Source organism: Dicentrarchus labrax, unplaced genomic scaffold (assembly GCF_905237075.1).
Source record: "Dicentrarchus labrax unplaced genomic scaffold, dlabrax2021, whole genome shotgun sequence".
NCBI lineage: Eukaryota > Metazoa > Chordata > Actinopteri > Moronidae > Dicentrarchus > Dicentrarchus labrax.
This window is the reverse complement of record NW_026136706.1, coordinates 15,227,502-15,243,583: the sequence shown is the minus strand read 5'-3', so window position 1 is coordinate 15,243,583 and position 16,082 is coordinate 15,227,502. Positions and strand designations below refer to the sequence as shown.

General features: G+C 41.2%; 3 protein-coding genes across 5 annotated transcripts; 1 reads left to right on the top strand and 2 right to left on the bottom strand.

The window, feature by feature from the left end:
- Nucleotides 1-157: 157 nt before the first annotated feature.
- Nucleotides 158-5,923, bottom strand: ppig (peptidylprolyl isomerase G (cyclophilin G)). Its single transcript, XM_051403678.1, has 13 exons — nt 5,802-5,923; nt 5,282-5,365; nt 4,450-4,524; nt 4,252-4,359; nt 4,041-4,085; nt 3,864-3,951; nt 3,719-3,748; nt 3,479-3,618; nt 3,190-3,367; nt 2,919-3,104; nt 2,735-2,825; nt 2,423-2,562; nt 158-2,142 (listed from the first exon to the last, which is right to left on the bottom strand). The coding sequence occupies exons 2-13, from the start codon at nt 5,340-5,342 to the stop codon at nt 1,143-1,145; spliced, it is 2,142 nt and encodes a 713-aa protein (XP_051259638.1). The 5' UTR covers nt 5,343-5,365; nt 5,802-5,923; the 3' UTR covers nt 158-1,142.
- Nucleotides 5,924-6,391: 468 nt separating this feature from the next.
- Nucleotides 6,392-13,749, top strand: fastkd1 (FAST kinase domains 1). 2 transcript variants are annotated; one of them, XM_051403677.1, is made up of 16 exons: nt 6,392-6,561; nt 6,884-7,351; nt 7,447-7,515; nt 7,851-7,976; nt 8,062-8,454; nt 8,557-8,667; nt 8,955-9,086; nt 9,167-9,653; nt 9,730-9,844; nt 9,915-10,043; nt 10,161-10,292; nt 10,393-10,506; nt 11,510-11,645; nt 11,734-11,848; nt 12,020-12,135; nt 13,175-13,749. In XM_051403677.1, the coding sequence occupies exons 2-15, from the start codon at nt 7,017-7,019 to the stop codon at nt 12,110-12,112; spliced, it is 2,487 nt and encodes an 828-aa protein (XP_051259637.1). In that variant the 5' UTR covers nt 6,392-6,561; nt 6,884-7,016; the 3' UTR covers nt 12,113-12,135; nt 13,175-13,749. The 2 variants fall into 2 exon arrangements, with proteins under 2 accessions (XP_051259637.1, XP_051259636.1); XM_051403676.1 differs by having other exon boundaries at nt 6,392-6,739.
- On the bottom strand, nt 12,793-16,019 carry klhl41a (kelch-like family member 41a). 2 transcript variants are annotated; one of them, XM_051403681.1, is made up of 6 exons: nt 14,861-16,019; nt 14,616-14,773; nt 14,417-14,524; nt 14,137-14,322; nt 13,418-13,564; nt 12,793-13,280 (listed from the first exon to the last, which is right to left on the bottom strand). In XM_051403681.1, exons 1-6 carry the CDS (start codon nt 15,944-15,946, stop codon nt 13,169-13,171), a joined length of 1,797 nt encoding a protein of 598 aa, XP_051259641.1. In that variant the 5' UTR covers nt 15,947-16,019; the 3' UTR covers nt 12,793-13,168. The 2 variants fall into 2 exon arrangements, with proteins under 2 accessions (XP_051259641.1, XP_051259640.1); XM_051403680.1 differs by having other exon boundaries at nt 12,793-13,564.
- Nucleotides 16,020-16,082: the final 63 nt, after the last annotated feature.

Here is a 16,082-nt window from a genome sequence, read left to right as displayed (position 1 = left end):
GGCAGTGGATTGAACCCGACACTGGATAACAACAGTACAGTGCTTCCTGTTATCACTGTTGATTACTGTAACTTTGGATGCTAATAATGTTTGGGCCTCCAACAGATAGATTGTGTTTTGTGACAGCGTTTACAGAATATTAAACAATTTATTAAAATTAAAGTTGAGCCTTTTTAATTCATTCTTCACTGCAGTCGACTTTTTAAAACCAACTTGCACAAATCACAATTTATACAAATTGATTTTATGTTGTTCTTACAGAAAGACATTAACTTTTTTTTTCCCATTCAAAAACAAAACAAAAAAAACAACCCAGAGGTTTTCTCAGAACTGGTTAACAAATAAGATTACAGTACAAGGTCGTGGATGTACAAATGTACATATTTCATCTAACAATGACAGGGATAAGCATGCAAGAAGTGATGTTCTCTTTCAAATTGATTGATGCAGTAAAAAAATAAAATGGACAGGTAAACATCAGACAGTCCTTATCCCCTTCAACGACTGTTAAATCACATTAAAGGGGGCAACAAAGACATTAAAAAGGATCTCTGTTACAGTGAAACTTTAAATCTGCTTGTTATAAATTGTAGCTATTGTAAAGCCAAAATATAATTTACCAAAGAATCCACAATTTAAAAAAAGAAAAACGGACTTCCTCTGGTCATTAAAAAGAAAACCTGGTACGTTTATACTCGCTGCTAATGCAGTACACACTGCAGGTGAGTTGCTTTTTTTCAGTCACAAATCCATTTTCTCTAAACTGGCCATGCAGCTTCAGCTACCCATCGACAGTGTAATGCACTTAATGGGGGACAAATCTACACCTATTCAGTGCCAAAAGCTCAAAAGGACGCCGCAGTCTGCCTTTACAACAGCTTCTATCTTCAAGCATGGATTCTTATGTAATTAATCGGTTCTTAACAGCTTTGGAAATTTGGTTTGACAGACTTTTGTATCATGTTAGTTTGGGCTGAACCTTGGAGTGTTTTTTTTTTTTCTTTTGCACTGAATGAGGAATGTGAACAAGTCCCACTCTAGATGGAAAGCTGGTGTTGCATACTACATGTGTTGGCGGTAAAAAATAGGGACTTCAAAACTCCCCCCCCCCAAATCTATTCCTTTACGATATCATCACGGGCTCAGTCGCTGTCGGAGCTTGAGCTAGAGCTCGATTTATTCCTCCTGCTGTTGTTTCTGTCTCTGGCCTTCGTACTATCTGGTCTCGCTTTAGCCGGACTTCTTCGGTCTTTGGATTTGGAAGTACTTTTTGCTCTGCTCCGTTTGGAGTCTGGGCTCTTTTGACTCTTCCTTTTCCCGTCTCTATCACTCTCAGAGCTGCTGCTACGTCTTCTCCTTTGGTTGGTAGCTTCTCTGTCTTTGTCCTTTCTATGAGATGACCGATCTTTGCTATGGTCTCTCTTGTTACTCTTGCTTCTGGAGCGCCTGCTTCTGTGCGAGTCTCTAGGCTTGTTCCTGTCTGGACTTCTGGTTCGATGTTCCTTATCCCTGGATGTTCCTCGCTTCTTACTCTCCCTGTCACTGTTGTGTCGTCTTTCCTGACTCCTGCTCCGTTCTCTGCCCCGCTCTCTGTCTTTTTCTCGTTTGTCTTCTTTGTCTTTTGACCCTTCAGGTCTACTCCTGTCCCTGTTCCTGCTACTAGATCTGTGCCCATCTTTTGTTGTCGTTCTTTCCTTGCTTCGTGACTTTGTCCTAGTCCTCTCACCATTTCTTCCTTTGGTGTCCTCTTTATGCTTTTTATCAGACTCGTGGCCCTTATTTCTATCTTTACTGTTACTAGATTCTGACTCCTTTTCTTTCTTACTAGCGTTTCGGTCTTTGCTCCTTGAGCGACCTTTTCTGTCGTCACTTTTGTGCTTCTGAGCCTTCTCTCTGCTTTTTGACCGCCTACTCTTTTCCCTGCTTTTACTGCGGCTTTGAGATTTATCCCTTTTCTTTGCCTTGTGTTTGCTTTGCTTCTCATCCTTCTCAACAGTGTCCTCTTCTTTGCTTTTGGATCTATGTGACCGAGTTTTCTTGTCTTTTTTACCCTCAGACGCGTGTTCATGCTTTGTGGTGGAGGTCCGTCTCTCTCTTCTTGGAGTTTTAGCAGCCTCTTCCTTGGCCTCATTCATGTCACCTCTGTAAAAAAAAAAAGAAGGTGTAAAGGAATAAACGTCACCTACAGAACGTGACAACTGACATCAGGAAACATTATGACATTGTTCAATAACGTGGTGAGCCAATTTGAGCCATTTCTTTGTTAGACAGGTCACTCCAAAAGTTAAGAAAATCTGCTTGCATAACATGTTCACAGTTTAATGACACATGGTCGGACCACCATAAGAACTACTTCTAGCCAGGCTGACTGGGAACACTGCGTTTACTTTCTCTTTAAAAAGTCAAAGTGAGGTTATCTTACCTGTCACCCTTAATCCAGCGCTCTCCAGTTACCGCCCTCATCCTCTGACGGTGCATCTCCTGACGCCAGTGTGGAGGGGTTTCACTGCGTCGGAAGCGGTCTCTGGACCTCGAACGAGAGCGTGACGGAGTTCGATACCGCTGGATGGGAGAAATGACAAACCACTTACTGACTGGAACCAACGCTGGTCAAGATAGAAATCTGACAAATCTGCAATGATGTTTCACTGCATTATAAAAGCAACTCAACACATCCCTCTCTCATGAGCCACATTATAAAAAGTGGACACAATCGCAGTTGCAGTGCACCTACCCTTGGACCCCTGCCTTTTATCTTCCTCCCAGATCGTGTCATCACCAGTCTTCTGTGATAGGCTGACTGAGAATTATATGTTGTGACAGTACTAAGGATAGAAAAAAAAAAGGCAGGAAAATTAACTGACAATGTTATTACGTTTGGATGTTTGTCAAAGCGGCTGTTTGTCGAGCAGACTAACCTTTCTCTCGGCCTTTCCTCTTTATTTCGTTGATCCTTTTCAGGCTCCTCTTTTGACTTCTGGACCGCCTGGGGGCTCCTCCTCATGAGGAATCGATTCTCTGGGATAGGTGGAATTTCTTCTGGACGTACAGTAGATGTAACCAACTCTTCTTGTTCCTTCTCTTCAGCACTTTCAACCTCTGAACTACAAAGGCATTACAGGCTCAGGATAAAGACACTATGGACTGTTTACACTGTAGACAGTAAAAATATGAAGATAAATTCTGTACCTTTTCTTGTCCTTCTTCTTCTGTTTCTTTTTTAGCTTTTTTGCCTTCTTTTTCTTTTTCTTAGATTCTTTCTCGGACTCTTCAGAATCAGAGGAGGATTGTGATGAGCTCTCAGAGTCGCTGGAGCTACTGCTGGAACTGGAAGAGGCTCGCTCTTTCTTTTTTGCATCTTTCTTTGCTGCAAACATTTAAGAGTCTATTAGAAGCACTGCTTTATAAAATCAAAAAAAAATGACAGTTTTAAGTGTGAAACTTATTTTGAAAGTACTGAAAATGCTTCAAAACAAACCTTTAGATTTAGGGACGAGCTCTCCACAGTTCAAAACTTTCACCTCGGCATATGGTCTGCTATTAGGATCTGCTTTCTGGTTCTCCATGGTTTGGACAACCTCTTGGCCAGAGATCACATGACCAAATACCACATGGACACTGGGAAAACACAGTAGCTATGTTGGTCAAACTAAACACACTTGTACACGGTGCACTAGGCAATGGATCAGAATTTGAGATGGCGTCGAGCAGCACTTACCCATCCAGATGTGGCGAGGGTTTTGTTGTTCTGAAGTGTCGCAACAGGCCATTCAAGAAAAAAGGCATATAATTATTTGTACAGTTACAGAATGATCGAATAATGCATCAAACATATAATATGTGGAAAAAGACATTCTGCTTACATAAAAAACTGTGATCCATTTGTATCTTTGCCCCTATTGGCCATAGACAGCAGGTACTCCTTGTTGTGTTTAACAGCAAAGCTTTCATCTGGGGGAAAAGGATAAGATTGTACTGCCATCTTGAAGCCAACGTCGGTTTTGGATAACAACTGACAGCTCTGACAGTGGCCTCTTTACCTTCAAAAAAGCCTCCATAGATGGATTCGCCTCCTCTTCCGTTGCCTACGATACCAGAGAGCAAATAAAAACATAAGCAAGCAGGCTGCTACAGGAAGGAGATTTATGGTGTTTTAAGACTTGCTGGTTATTAAAATACATTGGATCTAGTTAATGTTATACTTGACTGAGCTATGTACACCAATCACAGCCTTTTTAACCATTAACTCACCTTCACTGAAGTCTCCTCCTTGAATCATGAAGTCTTTTACAATTCGATGGAACAGACATCCTTTGTAGTGCAGTGGTTTCTGGGTTCCTTTGCCAATGCCCTTTTCACCTGAATGAAAACACAGTACTCATCAATATTACACTGCCATGATGTGAAACAGTTTCTGGCATATTCTTGAGGAGAAAATGCATTATTCACCTGTGCAGAGGCATCTGAAGTTTTCACAGGTTTTGGGACAGATGTCTGAAAACAATTCCACCACAACCCTGCCGACTGTGAGGAAAGAGCGTTGTTACTTCCTTTAGTTTGGTTTAGCGTGATGAGAAATTACCGTCAGCTGTCAGTTTGTTAGTTGCATCTAGCTAAATGTAATGCTGTCTAACATAACACCCTTGCAAGATATCCTACTGGAACCCTTTAAGAGAGGTGCTGAATTAACTGTATGGTCACTTTTTAGTTTAATATTGGGGCTGCACATTATGGTAACACATCATACTGCAATTATTTTTACATACTGCGACTGTGATACAACCCACGATTCGTCGGCACGATTATTTATGTACCAAAATTCAAATTTTTACTTAAAAAAACCAATTAAAACTGGATTTGTTTAAGGAGGTCCTTACCAAACAAACACGTCATCTTAAATCTGGACAACAACACATCTCTACAGAACTGCAGTATTTCATTATAACGCTGTTCTGTCGGCAAGACTTGCATATTTCATATTTGTTAATATTTTGATTAATCGTGCAGCCCTGTCAATGACAGTAGATTCATTTTAGTACTATAAAATAAAAAAGAAACCCAACATCCTCCAAAAGGACCTTCTCAGTTTCAACAAAAACTGAACAGCATCACACCAATAAAAAGGGATATTTAATAAAAGGACTATCATACTGAATACATTACTTTTTACAATAAATCACCTAATAATCTGACAGCTCAGTGAATGAATGAATGAATGAATGAATGAATGAATGAGTGAGTAGTCAGAAAGTGGAGGTCTCTCTCTCTCTCTCTCTCTTACCGAGCACATTATTTATTCCGATGTCAAGGAAACACCGAGTGCGCTGAACCTTGATCCCCATGATCACCTCTATTGATCAAACACCTGGAGGGGAGAAACACAGACAACCCAAATGATCAATTACAACTTTTGCTGTTGGTAATTTACCAATATATAACTAGGATGTCAATTAACAGGCGGGATTTGCTGCAGACATACCGAGTCTGACCGGTTGAACGATTCATTTAAATGCTACGGATAATAACAACAACAATAATAATAATGAATCTTTAAAATATCCCGACTGTGAATCACTTAACAAGACATCAGATAAACAACATAAACGTTACACACTCAGTGAACACCGCGACGACCGCTGGGTTGAACGAGGCCTGCTGTTAGCATTAGCACGTCCAACTAGCCTCAACATGTAGAGGAGGGCTTCTTCTGTTTAACGCTAACCGCACGCTTCATACACACAAATATAACGTTATCTATATCTATATCACCGAGACGTCGTTATTAAGAAACCACACATCACCTGGAAACCCGCGGGAATCACTCCATACAGCGAGCAGCTCTCACTAAACGACGGACATTAAGTTTCATTCAGCGCTGCGCTGACTGTTTTTCTAAAGATGGCGCGGAAGAGACGTCAACGTATTTGGAGGACTGTGCGTCAGTCAACGCAGCGGGGCGCGATCACAGCGTGAGCGAGGGAGACCCGAGTCTCATCTGGCAGGTGCAGCGGTCCCTCGAGCTGTGTCCATTTACCGACTCACTGTAAGGGTTTATCTTTATTATTATTATTTTCTCGTTACAACCAAGTGGGGAAACAGGATGGGTTAATTATTCATGTATGTAACGGTTGCAGTATAGTCTAAAGCAAACTTAGAGCCGTGTTAAGCGGGAAACGGGGCTGTACAGTTGATTTATGGTTTCTATGAGTGATATAGAAAGATATAACTTGTGTGTGTGTGTGTGTGTGTGTGTGTGTGTGTGTGTGTGTGTGAGGTAGAAAAACATCTGAATTAATCCCTCAGAGGAACAATTGGTCGCGTATGAACGACCTTCCTCCAGCATGCAGCAGCTGCAGCCTGACAGTCAGCACCCAGGGGTTCACGGTACAACCTACATTATGTCACTGGCTACGGAAGTGAAACGCTGTAGCGCACATGCTGCGTAATTTTGACTTTGAATTTAAAGACACTGTTTAATTCGTGGTACATATTTAATGTTTTAATCTCTATAATCGGTAGACATCTAGCTATGAATCCAACCAGCAGGGTAAATCTGGGGTGGTAAGTCGTTTTAGGTGATTGTTTGTCCGTACACGTGATTACAGCGTTAGCAGACTGAGTTTATCTGCTGGTAGCACCTTCAGGATTAAAGGAATCACCGAAGGGAAAGTCAGGAAATCTCTGCATTCATAAATGAGATTACCCGTCTGAACCTGAAGCCAGCATATCACACTAAGGGGTAACTTCACTTCACTGTGGATTTAAAAAAATATATATTTTGTGCATACAATTAAGGTTGTAACAAAACATGATTTAACATATTGTGAAACAGGTTAAACTAATGTCTGTCTGTCTGTCTGTCTGTGTGTTTTTTTTGACACAGGTCCCTAAAGTAGCACCTAACGACCTGCAGACTGTACTTTCTGCTGCCTGTGGCTTTGACATTGAGGTGGACCCCTGTGTTGGAGTAATGAAGACCCCCAGTGCACATTCAATTTGAGCTGAGGTCTGTGGGGATGTTTCGGCTTCGGGGCGTGAGTTCCTTTCTTCGCAGGTGCCTTCACGTGGGGACAGCGAACCGGGACAAGGTTCTGGAGCAACTGCAGGTCTGCTCCGCTGAAAAGCAGCTGCTGGAACTGGTGGGCAAGAATAGGACCAAGCTCACCAGGGACCATGTGTGCTTGGCTATAGGGATGCTCTGGGACTTTCAGAGAGACAGGCTACATTATCAGCGGAACCTCAAGTACATCAGTGGGCACCCAGAGTTCTTGACTCTCCGCGTTTTGGCGGAGAACAGAGTTACCATGATAGATGATGTTATGTTGGTCGACATGCTTTACAGTTTGATCAGGTACATTAAGATACAGATGCAAGCAGTCAAGCGTAATGTATCTGAATTATTATAAGGTGGTATTATAACATACTGTGTTGTTGTCCATCCTTCAGGTTGAAATTGGAGCCACATAATTCTCTTATTCAGCAGCTGATTTCAGAAGGGTGGCGCAGATTAGACGGGTATGATTGCTTTTACATATGTTTGTTTATAGTTAATGAGATCTAGGGTTGCAATTAATTATCATTTTCATCATTATTGTCTACAAAGCCCAAAGGGGACACCCTTAAACTGCCTTCTCCTAAACCCAAAAATATTGTATAAACAGAGAAAAGCTCTCACATCTCCACATTAGAGACGATGAAACCAGCAAATGTTTTGTGTTCTTTTTCTTGAGGGATAAGTAAGATAAATTGGTGTCAAAATAAATTTCTTGTTGATCAGTTTATGGATTAAGTTTCTTGTTGTTTCAGCACTAATGAGATGTTACACAAATTTGGATTTTTTTTTTTTGCAGATTCTCAATGCCATGTCTGTCCAAGTTTGCCATCTGTCTAACTGATCTGCACCATCAACAAAGCCCTCTTATGGGCCAAATTGTCAGTATTCTGAGTCAGAGGTTGTCGTCTATTGATGACACCAGGTTGGTTGTGAGACACATACACAAATAAAAATACAAATACAAGTGCCTCATACTGTTTATTTACCATGTGGTCATGTTTTCCCAGGGTCCTAACTACACTGATGATTAGCGTGGCACAACTTGCGTCGCCGCGGCTTCAGGATGCCCTCATTATCAAGGCGGATCAGTTTCTAGACAGTGCCTCCTCTTTCAACGACTCGCGGAGAGTGGTGCAATTCCTGCGAAGCATCAGGAAGGTTCACCGGCCTCTCCTGGAGAAGTGCAACAAGATAATCTTGCATAACATTCACACTATGGGCGTAGATGATATTAGCATCATCGCGGGGATGTATCTGTTCTTGCAGATAAGCACCTTTGACTTCAAGCTGGCTATTAAAAAAAGACTAGTTGAACTGATTGATTCATGCAACGATCCTGTCTCCTTCACCAAACTGTTTGTCTCTCTGGCTCCGATAGCCAACGAGGAGATGATAGAAAGGTTTGTGTCATTATCAGTGGACTGATCCATGAGTGGAAATCTAAACCCTTTACAATGATTCTTGAGTCTCACAGATCTCCTATCTGGTTTCATCCCTCTTAGGTTGGAGAACCTTGCCTTCCTGTGGCTGGATGACCTCAGTGTACAGCAGACTGTGGCTATGATTGAAACTCTAGACTCGATTCGGTGCAAGAATCATGCCTTAATCCAAAGGTGAGTTCATATTTCTGCCATAGGGGAAAACCTGTATTGGTCATGCTCTAAAATTCGTTCTTGACCTTGGAAACATCTCCGTTACATAGTTTGCCTGTCAGAAAGCTCTGGCAAGCTTATTTTTTAATCGTAAAAAAAAAAAAAAAAAACTCCCACAGAGGTTTTATCTTGTTAATAAATAATTTTGAATGTTGTGTATTTTATGTTTTTTTATGTAAAAAGACAAATGTCCACACATATATTAAAATATGTATTTAAATATTTTGTAATATGTAATTATTTTCCAGACTTGTGTCAGCAATCGAACCCAACCTTTTAATCTGCAGGCCAATTGAGGTGGCCCGACTCACCCAATCCCTTTATCATTTGCATTACAAGAACCCCGAATTCTTCAGAAAATTAAGACAAGTGAAAATAAAGTAAGTGTTAATTTAAGCTAAGGAGTCAATTTTGCTTCACACTTAAATAAAACATTGACTGAAAACACTTTATGTTTCAGCCTTTTGGGCAGGACTGTTCTCCCCTATGAAGTGATCGCGATAATTCGTGCTCTGTCCCTGATGCCCTCCTCACGTCTTGAAGAGGATGTGATCAAACGAGTGGAAGCCGTGGTGAGCCAGTGCAGTTTCACCAATCTCAACACCGTCGCTTTTGCCATCGGCAAGTGGGTGCGTAAAGATGAGTCACACGGCATCAGTGCTTGCAGCAGCTGCGTCAGTCTGCTTCAGAACATAACCCACTGCGGGCTGAAAAAGCTGCAAGCGATTGACCGACTGGACTTGTTGTTGGACGAAGTCAAGCTCACTTTGGGACATTGGTTTGGGGAAACGCTTGTCGAAGAGATGGTAGACCTACTGCACAAGATGATTGACCAAATAAACTGGACCAATTTGCCTGAATTGGGCTTGTTCTTAACCAGGATAAACCATATCTGCCCTCTGCTGATGGAACGTATCGCCAGTGTGGCCATTAAAGACGTTGACAAGGTCTGAGAGACATCGCAGCATGTTAAGTCTGTAATAATTAAACATAGATTAACTGTGCTTTTCCTGTGTTTTTAAGATTCACCCCTCAGGAATATGTAACATCATGCTACCCTTCTCCTACATGAATTATCATTCTGTACAAGTAGACGAGATGTTTGATATTTATATCCAGCTCATCATTCGCAACATCAGTAAGTGAATCCGATTACACGTTTTATCTTATTTTAACCTTACACTAACACATTTTCTCTGTGTTTGTAGGTTTCTTCGACCCACACCTGCTAGTTTACATTGTAAACTTACTCGCTGAGGCTGACTATTTCCCTGAGCAACTAGTCAGAAAAGTCTTCAGTGTAGACTTCCTGTCAAAGCTGGATGCCCAACTAGAAAGTATGTTACCACTTTGCTGTTAATGTGCATCGGTAGCAAAGTACACATCTTTAGTATACTCCTGTAAGCAGTTCACACTTGTTCAATAGGACTAATGTTCTCGCTAACTTCTTACAGCCCTAAATGATATCCTCAGCATACGGGCCAGAACGCGGCTCAGGGACCTCAATCGCAACGTGTGTATCCAGTGTCCTGATTTCCAGGTGCCCTGGTTTCATAGCGACTTCTGCCAGGAAATGCTAAAGAAAGGTAAAAAGATGCGCAGAAATTTATTTCTGGTTTAGGTGGGTTCTTATTGTGGGATTTAAATAAATCTGTACTATTAATTGCCTTTCAAAATGTTTTTCAGACAATATCTTCCTCAGTCCTGTGCGACAGCAAATCCACAGACTCCTGGCTGAAGTTCTCGGTGGCAATGACTACATTCAAGCAGCAGTTGTCACTCCGTATTATTATACCATAGGTGAGTAATATTATATCATCTCCGTATAAAACACTGATTTGATGATATTTTGTCTCGTTTTATTCTATTCTAAGTAAAAAAAGAATCTCATATGACAGTCAAGTAAATTTACATGTATATATTTTTTGCTTTATAAGCTTTAAAGGTCCAGTGTGTAACATTTAGGAGAATCTATTGACAGAAATAGATTATATCATCCAGAGTTGATTCCTCTCTAAACCACTTCTCTCACTCAGATCTTGAATCACCCCAACCATTCACTCATTCATTCTTCTTCCTGCTTCCCTTTCCTTTTTGTTTGTGCATTTTTATTGTTATACAATATTAAAAAATGAATTAAATTAAAAGAAATAAAAGAAATGGAATATAATATTAGTATACTTTTATTAGTGTATAATCACCAGAATATAGGAATTGTGTTTTTGTTACCCTAGAATGGGCCATTTATATCTACAGACGCCGCGGGCCGCCTTCCATGAAATACCATGTTTCTATAGTAGCCCAGAACGGACAAACCAAACACTGGCTCTAGATTGGGGCGTTTTGCATTTTTCCTCGAGTTTCGTGGCCCCCGTAGGTTCTCCTACACCCGCCCGTTCTCATTCCCAGGTTGTCAAATACAGCCAGGAGCAGTGTTCAGTTAGCTGCAGTCTGAAACTTCACCACTAGATGCTGCTAAATCCTACACACTAGACCCTAAAGGTACGGTCACATTACACTTCTGTTCAATAAAAAATGTCCACCTACTCAGCCACAAAACAGGACACAAAGTAATATCACGTTTCTGATGCTCGAACTGAATAAATATTGATCAGAGCAGTAACAAACTATAAATGGTGTTGGAGAGCTATGCTACAGTTTGCACATCCACTTGGTTAAAGTTGAACAAAGGTGAACTCTCGCCTAAAAAAGGGAAAACGCAAGCTTGAATTAATCAGAAATGATTGGGAATTGAATATTTGTAGGATGTAAGGTTTAATGTGACCATGTTTTGTGTTTTCAGACTTTGAATGCATACTGGACACAAACATGCAGCCGCTGTCCTACAGCAAGCTTAGGACACTGCAAGGAGACAAAGTTCAGTGGGGGAAAGCATCACCTGTGAACATGGAGGATAAGCTGCCGCCTGGAGCTCAGCGGTACGGAGCAGAAAACAGCCAGAGTACTAAAGATGAGTAATTAGATGACCCAGAAATGTTTGACATTCTGTTTTTACTTCTCACCTAGAGTTGCTGTGAACTTTCTTGGTCCATGGGCCTTCACCAAAAATGCTTCCCATTTCCTGGGTAAAACTGCTGTGAAGAAAAGGCACCTTGAAATTCTGGGATATCACGTGGTTCATGTGAGAATACATCATTTAAAGAGTGCATGTGTTACTGTGCATCTTTCACTGAATCATATTCACTGTCAGTGATATTGCAAAAGACAATCAGACAGCAGAATAAATATATATATATATATATATATATATATATATATATATATATATATTTTTTTTTTTTTTTTTTTACAGATCCCACACTTTGAATGGAACTCGATGGAGCTCTCAACAAATGACGCCTGGAAGAAATATCTTAAGAAGAAACTATTCTATTCTTCTGCTTGAAGGCGATACTTTGAAGACTGAAAGTAATGTTACATTCATTCAATTTAGTTTTGATGTTCAGGGTTGAATGACTGAACAGTTGCAAGTTCTAAGAATGTATACATCAAGTGCTCCTCTTTCTAGTGACTGAGCATCACGTTGACATGAATCATGTTAAGGGAGATTGTGTATTATGTGTTTTTGGTATTCACATGAGTATTTTAAATAAAATTATTTCTTATCATTGTTGGCAGAAATGGGGGGTTATCAGTGCTGCTCAACAAACTGAATTAATTTGCACGTTTTAGGGAATTTAGGCTTTTGTGCGTTTTACATGCTGCTATGATCAGGAAGTAAGCCAATATGGTGAGCCTCTGAAGGAGCCAAGGTTTATCCTCAACGTCCTTTCCAGTGAGCCAAGATGCGCAATGGCGGCACCCTGATTCTGTTTGATCTGAATGGAACTGAACTTTAATTGGTATCATTGGTAAACCTGTGGTTACCCTCTTTTATGTCAGCATGACTGCTGTGAAAAAGGTCTATTCACACAAACAGCGATTATAGAGCTTTAGAACGTGAACATGAGCAGATATTTACCCAAGACTAAATTTCATCCTGTGTTTTGGACCTCTACCGCAGTGTGGCTTACATTGTGTAACATATGTAGGCTCTTATTCATAAAAAAAAAAAGAAATGAACACTTATCATTACAACAGAAGCCTTATGTTAGTTTAATCCAGTCTGTTCTGACTAGTTGTCTCATACAGTTGTCATGAACATGCACATGGGCACAATAGTTCTGCTCTTGAATAATATGAACAATGAGTCTGTGGGAGATAATATGTTAATACTGAAGGGTTACAAAGTCTGGAAGAGGGACATAATACTCACAAATACTAGTATTTCATGTGTGGAAGAGGGGTGGCTGACAATGTCTAGTCCGACTGTTTAGATGCTGGTGATTTATGAGAAATAAGCCAATTAAGGTGTCTGATATGTTAAAAAGGAGCCACTCAATAAGAGCATGTACATAATATGTTTGCCTAAAGCAGTAAAGTCCTCTGTATGTCTCTGTTGTTACAGTTTGGGCATTCTGGCTGCATTCAGACGCATGGCCACACAGGAGGCTCCAGCTGCATAACGCATCTCTTTAATCATGCCAGTCCACTGTTTCTTGTCATCTTCATACCTGGTAGGACAGTGAAAAACATGTTACTATAATGTACTGTACGAGCAGAGGTATAGGTATTAAAATAAGGTGAACGAGATGACATTGTTCGGTACCATGTGAATTTTACAATATAGTGCAACAAAATGGACACGTACTGCCAAATGTCAGTGATTTCGCTTGGGGCGCACTCTTTGTTCTCATTCTCCACCACGGCAAAGCCTCCTATGGCGTACAGCACCCCTCCACAGCTGACCAGGTTGACTGAACTCCTCTCCTGGGGAAACTCTGTGAAGGGTGACCACCTGCAACAAGATGCACTCAGCTGTATTAAAACTGATATTTCCAAATCCTACAAGTTTTTTTACTTAACGAACTCTTACAGAGATTTTTTTGACTGTTTATTTTCCACATGGATTTAAAGCAGTGGTTCCTAACCTGGGGGAGGGGGCCTTAAAAGACAATAAAAGGAATAAGATAGAAAACTGTGTATCTATATGCTGTGTATCTCATTTCTTTTTCTGGATGCCTCCTCTTGTTTAATACAAAAAAACTTTTTAATTGAAGCAATCTGAGGATGAAAAACTCTGTGACGAGGGGGCAAGAACCCCCCCAAAAAGGTTTAGAAACCCTGATTTAAAGCACTTAAATACAGAAAAAAGCTACAACATTTATTGAACATTTGACTGAACCTTATTTGAACATGGTTAAGTTATATTTAAAAATAAAAACGGCATAATAATTTGCAATCTGAATGATACATGCTTTCCTCAAAGAGATGTTAAATTGGAAATAAATATTGGTATCAAATGATAAACAATAACCAGCTATACACACCACTTTGAGGAGCTTGTACAAATTGTAATAATAAACTTACTTGTTGGTTCCGAAGTCATAGGCTTCACATGCAGCTGTGAGGCCCTCTTCATTGACTCCCCCAGCTACAACAATCTTCCCATTGTGGAGAACTGCACCAAACATGGATCTGGGTGTCTTCATGGAAGCCACCTCCTTCCACTCTGACCTCTTGTGGTTGTATGCAAACATCTTATTGGTCGCTTTACTTTACCAGGGAGACAAAAATGATTCCCAGCAAGGTTTAATGTCATGTGAAAATCTTATCTATATATAAAAGAGTCTTGGCACTGCAGTCTTACTTGTCATCTGTTTTGCCTCCGATACAGTACACCAGCCCGTTCTCGGACACCACAGAGTGGCCGTGGATTTTCAAGGGCAACTTTTTTGTTTCGCTCCACTTCATTTTTCTACAAAGTGAAGATAAAGTAAAGCGCTCAACAATACATATCGTAACGTAAGACAATGAAAATATCCCAGCGGTCGTTGTGCTGAACTTACTCTGTGTCATAGCACAATACAGTGTCATGAGACTCATCGGACTGTAAATCTTTTCCTGCTACAGCAAAGATGAGATTTTCAAATTCCCCCATTGCAAACAAACACCTGGGGGAGGGCATGGGTGGCAGAGCGATCCATTCAGCACTGAGACTGTCCAACTGAAAGACACATTTTAAGATATTTTAAACCCCAAATGACTTTTGATGTGTTCAGTACATCTACAATGTAAAAGGAAATGTTTATACCTGGTAGAGGTAACACTGCAGTGGGTTTTCTTTGTCCTCTTCATCTACAAACAGCCCCCCCAACACATACAGATTGTTCTTCTTTGTCCTCAGACTGACGTGGTTTCGGGGGACCGGCTCTGCCATTGCAGCAAGAAGGCATTCGTTCTCCTGGGCGTCATAGGCCACGGCAGCAGTGTCATTGATCATCACAACCACGTCTTTGGCATACATGCCATATCTGCGGTTATCGTTCAGATAATCAGGCAATTTTCCCTCTTCTCCTTCCTCGTCATCTTGCCCCTTTTTCCTCTCGGGAAGCTTCCCTCCAAAGGCTTCCTTTATGACTTTGATTTTTTTGAGGAGCTCAGGATTAGTCTTAATGAGGTCCTCCTTCTCCACCTTTTCCTTGAAGTACTTCTCTGGGAGTAAACGGAAACGAACGCAGTCAAAGGCCTCTTCTAAGGACGTCATACGTTTCTCTTTGTCTTTCCTGATCCACCTCATGAGGGTCTCAAACACTAGCTCCTCTTTTTCTACATTCAGTGCATCCGCTCCAATAATGGCATAGAGTTCAGGTGGAGCGAGCTCTAAGAAATCCTCATCCATGGCTATGGTCTCAAACCGATCTGCAATGTAATCTCGAGCTGCAATTGCCAGTCTGGCACAGTTCAGCATCAGTCCCAGCCTGTAGATGGCAAGGCAGTTTTTCTTTGACAGCTTCTTCTGGAGATAATTCACACAAACCGTGAACACCGAGGGGATCTGGAAGCGATTGGCAACGGCCAAAATATCCTGCACGTTGTCGTCGTTGATGTCAATCTCTGCTGAGTACATGTAATTTACAATCGACTCCATAACACCGGGGTCCAGGTTCTCCAGAAGAACCTCCTTTTTATCTGCTTCCTTCCCGTCCGCTGAGAAGAACAGCTCCCGGAAATAAGGAGTGCAGGCTGCCAGAATGAGCCGATGGCAAGGGATGCTTCTGTCTCCAACTTTCAGGACACAGTCGATCAACTTGTTCTCATTCAGAAGCTCTTTGAGTCCATCCTGCAGCAAAGTGGTTTGAAACAGACGGAGGTCTTCCCTCAGGCCTTGGGGATCCATTCTTGTAGGACAGGAAGTGGATGGAAGTGGGGAAGTTCACAACAGAGACACAACTGTCCTAGCTGGTGAAGACGAAGAACTATAGGCAGCCAGGTCGAAAGCCACTTCAATATAACAGTGCCCCTCTAAATATAGC